General features: G+C 32.5%; 2 protein-coding genes across 2 annotated transcripts in view; both read left to right on the forward strand.

Annotated features, from left to right (window-relative positions):
- LOC105624406 (gamma-glutamyltranspeptidase 1-like) overlaps positions 1-5966 on the forward strand; it is a 6913-nt gene extending 947 nt beyond the window's left edge. The window contains exons 3-10 of the mRNA XM_012205773.1: positions 3137-3373; positions 3457-3680; positions 3758-3950; positions 4046-4246; positions 4362-4611; positions 4700-4893; positions 5106-5346; positions 5482-5966. Of these exons, the coding sequence (XP_012061163.1) occupies positions 3137-3373; positions 3457-3680; positions 3758-3950; positions 4046-4246; positions 4362-4611; positions 4700-4893; positions 5106-5346; positions 5482-5745 (1804 nt within the window). The 3' untranslated portion in view covers positions 5746-5966. The remainder of the gene's footprint in view (positions 1-3136; positions 3374-3456; positions 3681-3757; positions 3951-4045; positions 4247-4361; positions 4612-4699; positions 4894-5105; positions 5347-5481) is intronic.
- Positions 5967-10327: 4361 nt separating this feature from the next.
- LOC105624407 (nuclear protein 1) lies at positions 10328-12355 on the forward strand. Its single transcript, XM_012205774.1, has 2 exons — positions 10328-10543; positions 11456-12355. Exon 1 carries the CDS (start codon positions 10328-10330, stop codon positions 10538-10540), a length of 213 nt encoding a protein of 70 aa, XP_012061164.1. The 3' UTR covers positions 10541-10543; positions 11456-12355.
- Positions 12356-13912: the final 1557 nt, after the last annotated feature.

The following is a 13912-nucleotide window of genomic DNA, read 5'->3' on the forward strand; positions in this document are numbered from 1 at the left end:
TAGAATATATTTATATTAAAATTAGATTCAAATCAAACAAATGAAACAAATATGAATTAATAATTTGCTATTATGTAATGATAATTTGCAAACGCTATCATTAATAATGAAAAACTCGCATTCATTAGAATAATGATTCGTTGATGATATCGGCAATTTGCTTGATTTTATGATTCAACGTAAAATATGAATATAAAACTATAAAAACAATACATATAAAAAAACAGCAGAGAAAAACTCGTAAATCAAAATTTAATATTCTTTAAAATTTTTAATACCTTTAAAATTTTAAAAACTTTTAATACTTTCAATTACACGTTCTTTATTTCTTAAATAGAGAAATAAACATTAATTATAGAGATAAACAGGATAATTCAATTGTTCAAATTCTAAATAATAAACAATTCTATATTTCTTATCAAAAATGATTTAATGCCAAAAATCCAGCTTGAAAATAATAACAATGCCTTCCAACAAGTAACTCAGTACAACACAGACATCATCTTATTCTTATTTAACATTGGCGAACAATAAGGATGTAATGATGCATCTCTTGTTGAAATGCACAAATGCATTCAATGATTCAACAGTTTTAATAATGATATGATACTTTGTGGGAATAGAATAACAAGTTATTATATAGTATTAAAATGATGTAAAAATAACTCTAAAATGATCGTTAAAAATCATTTTTCAATAATTTCCGATTCATTTTAATATCATTTTGACGTTATCGTGACTTATTCTATCTTTGGGTATATTCTATCTTTGTTATAGATTGTTACTTCATTAAAAATAATAGTAATCTAAATAATATTAAAATTATACCGATTGACGTTTTAATGCGTCACTAAGTGATAAATAAAAACTAATTTGTAAATATGAACTTAAAGTTTACATTTTTATTAAACACTGCATCAGATAATGTATTAAACTTTGACATATTTTTTTAGAAAAAAAAAAAAATACTTTCCAATAATAATAGTAATGACACATTATTATATTTTAAAGATATTCTTCATATAAAATATAACAAAAAATAGCGAATAATATAAATAATAGAAAAAAGTAATAGATAAAATTTTATTCGGACAGAATAAAAATCTGAGTGTGTGCGTTGGCATATAAAATAACACACACAAGCTAAATCAACAATAAAAATCTTAGAAAATTTTAAAAGATGTTAAAAATAATTTAAACGAAATGCAGTAAACTATTTTATCAATCGAACAATACGTTCATTATTTTCCTCCTACCTTAACTTTCCTCAATCTTCAATGTGTCAGCTATATAAAACGAATAAAATATCGTTTGCTTTGTTGACGAATCTTTAGATCAAATCCATCTAATTGCTAATTTATTATAATTTCAAGGAAAAAACGTTTTCGAATGTGTCAAATACGAACTCACACACGATATACTGCATTTAATTGTTAGACAGAGTTAAATAATTGTTACTGTTTCTATAAAAAATAAAACGTTCTAATATAACGATCTGCTCGCAGTCACATTCGTTGACTGTAGTTGACTGTGGTTACTCTGATCAGCAATCTCTATATATAATACTTCTAACACTTATGCTGGATTCATACATTGCGTACAGCAATATATGTCATTATGGATAGTATAAAGCATGATATCGCACAAAAATAATAACTCTCAGAGATTATATTTGCTTATACAGAATTCGAATAATATGTAAAAGTGGACACGACGTGATTCCTTATGAAAAAATAAAAAAATAGAATGGGTGGAGCGAAGCATTTTAAAAACGTCCTTTGCACCATTTCGTCGAAATTGTGACCGTATTCATAGGCGAATGTTTATCGAAAACAATGTTTTGGCAGATTGACAATAATCCTCGAATTAGTGCAGACATCTGTTTTATCAATATAACATTCATTGTTTATAAATATACGCGTTAAGCTAGTCACACACACTTTCTGTAACAGTAAGGGATTCCGCACAATAAAAGAATCAGGGAACAGAGAACAAAGAATAAGATTTCGACCTATCAGAAACTGTATTCCACAATACATGATTTCTGATACGTTGAAATTCTTATTCTCTGTTCCCTGTTCTCTGTTCCCTGTTCCTTTTATTGTACGGAGCCTCTAATAGTAAGTACTGTTAGTACGGAAAGTGTGTGTGACTAGCTTTATCGCTCGACGAATCGTAGCTTAGTCGCAATATACATTTCTTTTCTGAAACAATGCGAAAATTATCTTTTTAATTATTTTTAATGTTTTCACATTACTATTATTATTTCTATTATATTAAAAAGTAATTTTACAAAAGAAAAAAGGATATACATGTATGGACATATATAATTATAATGTTTATGAATATTTATTTATGCGTATTTACGTATGTTTATACATATTTATACATATTCATGCATGAAAAATTTGTTATCGAACGATACAAAGTTCTAAGCAATTAATATTATGTATTAATATTGAAAAATGTATATACGTTTCAATAATATAAAATTCGCAAATAATATAAATCTCGGTGTGCACGTATATAAATAATGAACATATTAATCATTTTTTACCTTATATCTTAACATTAAAGGTGAAAATTATAAAAATAAATTAACATAAATCTGTATTAATTTATATTTTAACAAATTACATATTAGATATGGGAAAAAGTTCATGGCGTTTTTCCCGTTGATGGCATTAAAAAAACGCCACTTTTTCCCACCTAATATACTGATTACTATTTTATTTGCTTGCAAAAAATGCGAAAAAAAGTTAATCTAGTGCGTAGTAGCATAGTCAGTATTGCTGAGCAATCAGTTAATATTAACAAAAAAAAACTCATAAAGAAAAATTAGTCATATGTTATAATAATATTTAATATTTACTGAATTCTTAAAATACACGGTCTCTACAATAATAGCTGAACATATACTGCATATATATATAGTGAAAAAAAGCAATATAAGGAAAATGCAACGATAAAACCAATGCACACAAAAAGCTATTTTTGAGATTTGATAACTTGTGAAAAATAAGATTGTTAAAAATCATTATTACGAACAATAACATCGTGTTTATAAAAGTGATCACTTTGATCATGAGATACGTTTCGATAATGTTTTTATCAATATATTATTGCTCTTTTTCAGATCACGATTTCGCGTACATCATGTGATCATAATTGGCGCTATCGTAGCTGCACTGATAATTGCCATAATCATTGGCCTAAGTGCGTACGCACGTAACAGTACATCCGATTCACAAGATAATGAGTTTTTGGTGCCGCCCGATCCAGAAAGCTTCCAGCCACCGTCGTGGAGTAAGTTAAGAACTTTCAAACGCGGTGCCGTTTGCGCGGACGGAGCACCATGCGCTGTTATTGGCAAGTGTGTATACCAAAGATGTGAATTGTTTAATTCGCAAGAATAATCAATAAACTCGATAAATACGCTTAATTTTTCTTTTTCAGGTCAATTCTAGAACGGAACGGATCGGCAGTGGATGCTGCGCTAGCAGCGCTAATATGCAACGGACTCGTGAACATGCAGAGTCTAGGTCTCGGTGGTGGATTTTTGATGACTATTTATCAAAGATCTACACGCCAAACTTTCGTTCTCAATGCAAGGGACCGCGCACCTTTGGCAGCGAATTTTACAATGTACGCTGGCAAACCCGCAAATGCATCTAGATTCGGTAAATTTTGAAAAATTTTTCGATAAACAACTAATCGTATGAAAAAATATTTAATACTGCCGGATTTTAATTGACAGGTGCACTGGCAGTCGCCGTACCCGGTGAACTGGCTGGTTATTGGGAAGCTCATCAACAATTCGGTAAATTGCCATGGGCGGATTTATTCAAACCGAGCATCAACCTCTGTGAAAAGGGCTATGTTCTAACATTAGTACAGTATGACGGACTTTTATATAATAAGAAAAGCATTTATAATGATCCAACTTTGAGGTATAAACTTACTAAATGTGTAGATACAAACCATAATGAATGCTGAAATATTTATGGCAGTATATATGAAATGTATCCTTTTTTTAATCTTTTAGAGAACTGTTTGTCGATCCTACAACTAACGAGTTTCGTAAACCAGGCTCTGTAATTAAACCCCACATGCTTTGCGAAACGCTACGGACTGTTGCTAAGAAAAACGCAACCGAATTTTATAACGGTACGATTGGACAACTTCTCGTAGACGATTTACAAGAACAAGGAGGAATAATAACGATGAAAGATCTTAATGAGTACAGGTAATAACATTCAGGAATTTCTTTTTTTTCTAAGTACAGATAATTCTCTAAGTACAGATAAACGCCGCATCACAAAGAGAGCTCTTGAGTATATATTCTTCTTACTTTTGCCTAGAGTTTCATGGAATCAACCGATACAATCAAATTTTTCGAACGGGTTGGAACTCTTGACTACAGGATTGCCTGGTAGCGGAGCTCTTCTCTCGTTTATTCTCAATGTCTTCGATGATTACGACTTCACGCCAACCAACATAGCTGACTTTAACGCAACAATTCTCACATATCATAGAATGATAGAGACTTTCAAGTATGCGTTCGCGTTAAGGACGAAGCTGGGTGACGGAACTTTCATCGATATGACCGAAGTAAACATATCATTCGATCCTTTTTCTTCTGAATCTTATTGAGTTTGTTATCAATTAATAATTGCATGCTATTTTAATTCTTTTAAAGATAATCAGAAACCTGACATCGAAGAGCTTCGCGCGCTCGATACGAGAGAAAATAGATGATACAAGAACGTGGCAGGATCCACAACATTATGGTTCTCCTGTCTATGCTAATGTCGAAGACCATGGTACCGCGCACGTGTCTGTGCTGACGCAGAATGGTGATGCAGTATCGGTTACCAGCACTATCAATTTTTAGTAAGTCTCCTAGGCCGGATATTTATTAATCGATTTTTATATTTGAGACTGTCTTAAAATATCATAAGTCAATCAGGAGGCTATATTATCATTTTAAAACATTACTTAAAACAATCTTAAAATAAGAATGAATTATAAATACCATCTATAAAATCGCATTGTTTACGGATCGTAAAAATAATCCTTTATGTCTTTTTTTAACGATTTTGTAGTTTCGGAAGCGGAATAGTCAGCAAAAGAACCGGCATTTTGTTAAATAACGGCATGGATGACTTCAGCATTCCGTCACAGTTCAATTACTTCGGTGTGCCGCCAAGCCCCAACAATTATATCGCGCCCAAAAAACAGCCATTGTCCTCAATGATACCATCTGTTCTGGTCGATCGGAATGGCGACATCAAAATGGTCATGGGTGCTGCTGGTGGTACGAAAATTACAACGGCAATATCGCAAGTCAGTAACACCTTGAATATTTAACAGCTTGCGCAATTCGAATTTCTATGTAATCCAATTTGAATCTCTATTTAGCGTCACCAGTATCAACAAATCAATAGACGATTTTCACGAATAAAATCTGTATGCTTTTAGGTGACAGCAAAAATACTTTGGATGGGGCGAACGGTCAAGGAGGCGGTGGATTCGGCGAGGGTACATCACCAGCTATTTCCGCCCAAGGTATCTTACGAATATGGGATTCCTAAACAAGTGGTCGATGGTCTGAAACGTTTAGGACACGTCACGGAACGCTACAAACTTCGCGGCAGCATAGCTTGTGTCGTACTGTATGAAAATTCCACAATTTTCGCGAACGCTGATTATCGCAAAGGTGGCGATGTGTATGGAATCAATTGATTCGCATGCATGAGTCACCTTCCGGTGATCCAGCCATCATTTTGTAGCACAAATCTTCTGCGAAAGATAAGAGACTTTGTTCAATGCCGAACAAAATCTCATGACTATAACACGGATGTATGCGATCAATCTTGTTATTGTTATTGGCGAAATATTCGTGTTTGAAAGATCGATGTGTCAGTATTACGGTTCAATATAAAACTTTTACACTTTCTCGCTCATTGGTCGCATCTTGTTCTTATCGCTTCCTCTTTCCATAATATCTATATTATCGTGAATTTATCTTTCCTTTAATTTTCGTAATATTGATGTACACAAACCTGGCAATGTAGAACACGAAAATCAAGGAATTTTTTTTTTTCACAATTAATACATGTTTGTATGATTCAAATTCTCAGCACAGTTGTATGACGCTCCATGAACGTGATGTTTATTGAAAATCTCTAGCCTTGCTGCGCTATTTATAGGCGTAAAGCCTTGATGTCGATATCACTGCGATTATTTTCTGTTTTAAACTATTTTGGATCACGTACCAATATTCCACTTAGACCCATTTTCATAGTATATGGTTACCTAAAGATTAAAAAAGATTAAAGGTTATCAACAGATTCATTAATGAAATTTATTCACGAATTTCTTGATTATCTTTAATCTTTAGGTAACCATATATTGTGAAATCTGTAAAATTCTCTAATAATCGTTCTATAATATTTTTTAAAAATAATCTTGTTAATCAATAAAATCAAATTTTAATAATTGACGTAAAGTGATACACTATTTTGATGATAGCACTTTTCTAGAGGGAAATTATTTTTCGTATTTTATTTTCGTATATCACTGCTTGATATGTTTCTCTCTTTCTAATCTTCTTGCTTTAGAGTTTTTTGCAGCGTCAAGCAGCGACGCTTGGAAAGTGTAAATATAAGGCATTGTATTAGCATTCTCCTTCTACAGTTCGATAAAACCTGTTTCGTCTGAAGTCGCCTGGGAGGATTCTCTCGATTAGTTAAGAGCAGATCGGGAGGAGGGGGGGGGAGCCTTAATGCCAGCCATCAGGATCAAATCGATTAACGGTACTACGTATCCAATTTCCTTTCGTCTGGTTGTCGTCAAATTCGTTCTTCGAATTCGATCGACGATTTCCTTTATACGGCATTTTTATAAAATGAGAAGGAGAAAGAAGAAGAAGCTGCATGGCCGAACTTTGTCATCTGCTGACTTAGCGGAGATAGTACATTCTACAAGCTATAATTAAATGTCGGCAAAAGAAGTGCATGAAAACGAGCACGTATTTCGTGCTTATGATCGAAATAATTCATCGTTCGTATCACAATGTTTCGGCCTTGAAAATAAAATGCGCCATGAAAGAAAGAAGAAACTGAGGTTTGAAATACAAACGATTCGCAGACGCGATATTTAATTATAAATTATAACATCAACGCGACGTTATAATATGAGAACATCAAATAAAAAATTAAATAAATATTTGAATATAAAACATCTGTTTGTAACATTAATTAACATCGGTGAACTACTTAAATAAATATTATTTCGTCGCTGATGTAAAATATAGATTTTGCAAACATATCAGATTTTCCCGTAAATGATAAGTGTTGAATATCATAAAGAATTTATTGTTTATCAATTTTACTACCTTTACGAGGTTTAATCGATTATTCAATGTAATGCTTATTCAAACAGAACACAAGTCGTCAAGTATGATGTCAAAGTGATTCCAAAATGATTACTATGGCCGGTATTCATACTCGATTATTACATTTAAGATCATCTTAAGTACAGTCTTGAACCAATCAGAAAGCCGCATTAGCATCTTAAGATATTACTTAAAATATAAATATCGACTATGAATATTGGTCTAAAAGTCATTTTTCAGTCACCTCATTTTGTTGTCATGTTATCATCAATTGTTGTTCTGTTTATATAATGTCAAGGAGGAAAACTTAGATTATTGCTAAATAAAATTCATATGTAAAATTATATAGCTTATAGGAGAGCTCGTCACGAACAAGGCGTGTAATTAAAAAATACAGATTAATTTAATCGAGAGATTTCGTCGGTGAGAGACGCGTCTTTTACGCTTCAATAACTTCGCCTTGTACATTGACATCGTACGACGTAGAAACAAGCTCGATTGATTGCGCATGTGTTAATGCGTGATATCAGCTTTCCTCAGCGGCACCACGCGATGATATCCATATTCGCTCAGTGAATGTAACAACAAAATATTTCTCAAGTTGTTTATGTCCCCATTACGAGCGTCTCGCCACACCTCCACAAGATTGTAAGTCACATCTACTCAGTTTGCAAACGATTAGAATGTGACCTAATACGCGCTTTTCCTATCAACATATAAACATTGATTCTTAAGTATAGCTAATCCGTTTCCACCCGTTTATTTTTATTCCATTCTTTTCGGTTCTTTTTATTTTTACAAATGTTTTCAATTTGATGCAGAGAGTAATATCATAACTGCGCGATTTCTCAATGTTTTCTCAAATACTTAACAAGATAAGAAATATATCGTTTTGTATAAAAGAGCTACCTTCAGAAATCTGCACTTGGCTAAAAGCAGCACTGTTACATGGCATCAGAGCGCTGGAAATACACGCTCTATAGAACTCGCAGAAGGCAATGCACTTGGACGTCGGGTGAGCTTACGTGTTGGAATTTTCTAGGTCGTCTGGAACATATAGATTAGCCACGTAAGTAATAACTATTGAAAGCAACGGGAGTGAAGACCTCGTGTATGAAAAGAACCATCATCGTGAGAAATCGTTCACAATAATTAAATTATATTCTGCTTATTTTCAAATACGCGATTACGTTTCTGACAACAATGTGTTATTCAACAACTTCTCAAAAATTAATTTACTACATCTACAGATTTTCAACTTGTATTGTTATGATATAGATAACAGTGTCTGTAGAAGTTATCTGCATTTATCTATTTATATTTTATATTGATATGTCAGTATAATGAAATATGAAACAATTGATTGAGGATTCAACAAAAATCCGAGTGTTTTAATTGATTATTTTATGATCGCATACAATGAAATATTTTTAAAATATGTATTTCTAATTATACAATATTAATAATTTTATGTTATTCCAGATAGCAAAGTGCCTTGTTAATATGTTACTTGCAAATATATATGTATTGCTATCAAAATTATAGCAACTGAATTCATATTTGTTAGCAAATTAATGTCTTTACGATATGACAACTTTAGGCAGTAATTTGGCAACAATTTGCTGACAACTTCAAAATCTTCTTCATCAAAATTCGTACTGTTGCCGTTTATATCATAATAATAATCTATAGGATCACATAATGCTATCATATTGTCGACAACACGAAATTTGATGCTGCTATCTCTCCATTGACTGCTAACAATACATTGTTGCTTGTGTATTGCTAAGCTGTTAATATACTCAAAATCGTTGAAGAAAAATATATGGCAAATTGCATCCTAAGTAATCATAAATTCGCATTATTTTGCTGACATGTTTGATTGTCTGAGACAATATTCTACAATATAAATATTCTGATCAAGTCGCTTAAAATTATATAAATATATACAATACTTTTAAATATATAATTCATTGTCCTTTATCTTTTTTTCATTGAACAATAAAATATTAATGATTTCAAATTAATAAAATGGTTAATAGGATATTACAATTGATAAATTAATCAACAATTAACAATTAAAGCTTGGTTAAAATCGCTCTAAAGTTTCTGAAAAATTACGTATGTAAGTGTATTTATTGCTAATAGATCTATATAGGCTTCAACACACAGGATCAGCTCTGCACAACAATACAGCGCGTACCTTTACAATGTTGCCAGGTGGTTCTATCTGCCCAATTATTTTCGTCCTTGAAAACATTCAACGCTACGCTTGGGGAAATATCTGAATGCATCATACGATGTATAAACTATTATACTGTAATGTTTTGACGAGCGTCCTATACATAATATTTGTCGTAACGTTGCACTATTGTGCAATTTTGTTCGCTTCTTAATTAATTTGTTTCTCTTTCCGCAACTGATACAAATAATCGAAATCCACGGGAGTTATAAAATTTTGCGAAAAAATCAGATCGAAATGGAACTTCTCGATATGTTATCGACGGGATCTACGCCGCAAAAGGTTATCGTCTCGATGTATAGGTACTACGCAGTTGTATAAACAGAAGACATTTCCTTTTACTTTTTTTTCCTATGCGGAATTAACAAAGGAAAACATGATACATTAGATTCGTGTTGAATTGTCGTCTGGTCACGTCTGGTTGAGAGAGTATTGCATCGCCATTGGCCGGCAAAGAAACCGGGCCTTGTTGCGCCGGCACGGCTTCGGCTTCGAACGAAACACGCATGAGCGGCCCGCGGAACCGGGTCGCCGTATATAAACGCGGGTCGGCGAACGCCGCGCGACCAGTAGCGAATCGATCTCCCCGGTCGAGTCATTCCAGTCGAGCGATACTTTACGTATTTACGTCGCGCCCGCGACTTTCTTTCCGCAACCGTCCCCGAGTATATCGAATCTCGTGAACTATGTCCGAGGCATACGTCGACGAGTACGAGCACTTCAACTACGACTACGACAAGCACATCTTCACCTCGCACGGCGGTAAGCAGAGGAGCAAACGCGAGGCTGTCGCGCACACGAATCACTTCGACCCGAGCGGCCATTCCAGAAAGCTTCTCACCAAGCTGATGAACACCGAGCACAACAAACGGCAGACGACGAGCAAGAGCAAGGCATAAAAGGTTAGATCACCGAGTCGATTTTATTTCAATGCTCGTGCTCGATCGTCGACACGATCCGATGTAATATTTAATCAATCGCTTTTGTTCTCTCGTGAAAGTGACGTCATTTACCTTCATCCTTTACCTCACAGCAAGATTCGAGCATATTCGTTCACGTCAGTCCATCGCTCCGTAAAGACTGTCTAATACTAGGTACTTTCCATTCCATTTGATGATACTAGTTCTATTGACGTTACTAGTTCTATTTACGTTCTATTGGCTATCTTTGTTGAAGTTGAAAGTTAATAGAACGACATTATGAAATTAGCTGAATGTTATTTATTGTCAACCTTGAAGTTGGATATTTCAAACGCGTAGTATCTCAATCGTATTCATGGCAGCTTTCAGAACGATACAAAAAATTACAAATGATTTATAATTTTTCCTGATTAATTTCGCTAAATTAAAGTCTGCAAAGACTTTGTAGACACGATTCTTAATCGTTCTTCCATATTTTATCAGTTTTTATATTTTATTGTATTTTTGTCATATGGAGAGATGGATAACAATAAAAAAATCAGAAATGATCGCGCACATCTTTATTTTTCACTACGTTCGATGATTCAGCTTTCAAATAGCTTCGCTAGTCGAATCAGATATCCCAAACATTTCCATTGCGAATTATCGCGAAATGTAAGCGTACACCGCCCGCGCCGTATTGCGTCTTATTTCGTTATCGGTGCAGACTATCTTTGTGCGCGATGACTCACACGACGCTACAATCCATACGCGCGTGTTTATTTATCTTTCTCCTGGTTGCGTAACGCGCAGAATACATATTTCCATTTCGCGATATTCCGTGACAATATTCTTTGAAAATGTCCAAACGACGCTATTGTCTCCTCATTCTCATCGATTCAATTTTTGTTTCAGATTACGGACGTTCCTATTCTCGCGGCCGGCGTCTTCAAGGATCTCATCTCACAGGGTTTTCCCACCTAAGGCGACCGGAATAAAAATATATATATTCTTTTGTTTTTACTATCGAGAATGCATTTAGTCGTAGATTCTTACTCAACGTAAGATCGGCACGATAGTTCGTACCTCATCGTTATCTTTTATTATGTCAAAAACACGGCAATCACGTTATTTGTGAGAGTACAAAATAACGTATGTCGCACTTCGCTGCTTTGCGTGAATCTGGAATTCGCATGACATTCTTTTTTTTTCTTGACTAGGATAATGTGGTGATACTATATTAATTTTTGCATGTGCTATTGTTAAATTCGTCGATAAGTTATAATCGATTGAATTTCTATTGTACGATTATGAAAAATAAAATTTATGTTCTAATAACAATAAGTGAATTAAAGTCGTTAATTCAAGTTTTTTGTTATAAACAATTATGATGTGATGATGTCTTTTGTTATATATGCGTGCGTTTTATTTGCATACATTATAATAATGAATAATCGTTGTTAAAAGGAACAGAGAAAAATTTTGCTATCGGCTCCTTATATCTCTAGTGATACATTACGTCATTAATACATTATGACATTAATACATTACGATATTAATACATTATGACATATTCCAAAAAAACATGTGTAAAGAAAGCTAAATAATCGAATTCGAAAATTCATTATATTGATGTTCAATTAATATCAGATTGCTCGCATATTGTGATCGATGATGTATATTATTATTATTGATTCAGAATTGATATATTCTTCAATTAGTTCTTCGCACGAGAAAATTATCTAGTATTGACATATAAATATTATGGTACGATTACATAAAAAGAACTGTGAAATAAAGATAATTTCTAATTGATGAGCGTGTACTTTTGCAAATGCGTACTCTGGTACCTACATTTTTTCTTTATCTTTTATCCTTTTTATTGGCTTGGTTTAATCCTGTTCGTAAACTATATGTATGTATAGTGAGTGCAAAAAGTATTCGTACAAAAAAATTTTTTATAAAAAAAGTCTTATTTGTAGAAAACATTAATTAGCATTTTTATACAATGAATACATTCTGTTCTTCTAATATAAACAAACAAACTTCGCATGTGTTCTGCTTTTAGAAATTAAATTTCTCGTCTTTACGAATAATTTTTCAAATGATATATTTTTTATAATTAATATATGTACATCTTTATGTATATATAATTTTAAGAAACACAGTCTATTTTATTCTTTATGAATAAATTGTTAATTACCTAACAAGAAATGATCATCAATTAAACATTGAATTGACATCAAATTGGTTGAAATCGTATCGATATCGATTCGATGACTCATTTCTCTGAATAATATTTACTTATTAAAAATAAAGTTTTTTAAAAAATATTTTCTCTGTACGAATACTTTTGCACTCATTGTATATCTATTTCTGTCTTTTTTTGATACACGTAATATTGGATACTGAATTCAAACAGTTTTGTTTTTGTCATTTACATATTGATAATATTTTTTTATAATCCATTCGTAAATAAGATTTATTAGCCATATGTAAATAAGATTATAACAAAAGAAAAGAATTTCTCTGCGTCAGCGAAGGAAATTCTGAAATCAACATCGACAGATAGTTCCGAATTACTTTTTTTGCTGTATATCGAGCAAAAAAGAGTGAATAAAACAGCTTCGAATAAATAATATATTATAATATTTATATCATTACAAAAAATACAATACTACATAATGTACGAATATAATTTCGAAGGAATATTAAATAACTCAACAATATTAAATTTTACGGAGGGAGGAGAGAAATATGAGATGCATAAGTATGACATGAAATGTAAAGAATTTATAGTTATCAATAGAAATGATGAACCTATCTATATTGCATAATGAATCTTATAAATTTATGATTTATAATGTGTTATAAGTTATATATTGTATAAACGTATAGTACAACGGAGATAAATATATATGAGGATATATTATCTCTGTTATGCTATATGTATATTTGCATAATTTTTAATTTATAACATGTAACGTATTATAAAATATAAATCATAAATTGATACAATTAGATATATAAAGAGCAGTGTAAATGTAACGAAGATATAATTTATGCATTTCTGTAGGAATATATAATTTTAAATACAATAGCAAAAATACGTAATAAATTTCAACACATTATTTTATTACATGTTATTGCCAATATCTTTTCTTATTTCAAACGCGCGCGCGTTGAGCGTTATCGACTCAAAGTCGGCAAGTCAAACCGCTACTACTGACTCAATGAATTAATGCATCTCAGTATATACACAGTATACTTATAAATGCAATAATAAATGTGTGTGTGTGCGTGTGTGTGCGTGTGTGCGCGTGTGTGTGTGTGTGTGTGTGTGTGTGTGTGTGTGTGTGTGTGTGTGTGTGT

This window comes from Atta cephalotes (genome assembly GCF_000143395.1).
Source record: "Atta cephalotes unplaced genomic scaffold scaffold00077, whole genome shotgun sequence".
NCBI classification, from domain to species: Eukaryota; Metazoa; Arthropoda; class Insecta; order Hymenoptera; family Formicidae; genus Atta; species Atta cephalotes.

Excerpts from the sequence above, each read along its gene's own strand:
- LOC105624407 (XM_012205774.1), top strand. The coding sequence starts at position 10,328 with ATGTCCGAGGCATACGTCGACGAGTACGAGCACTTCAACTACGACTAC.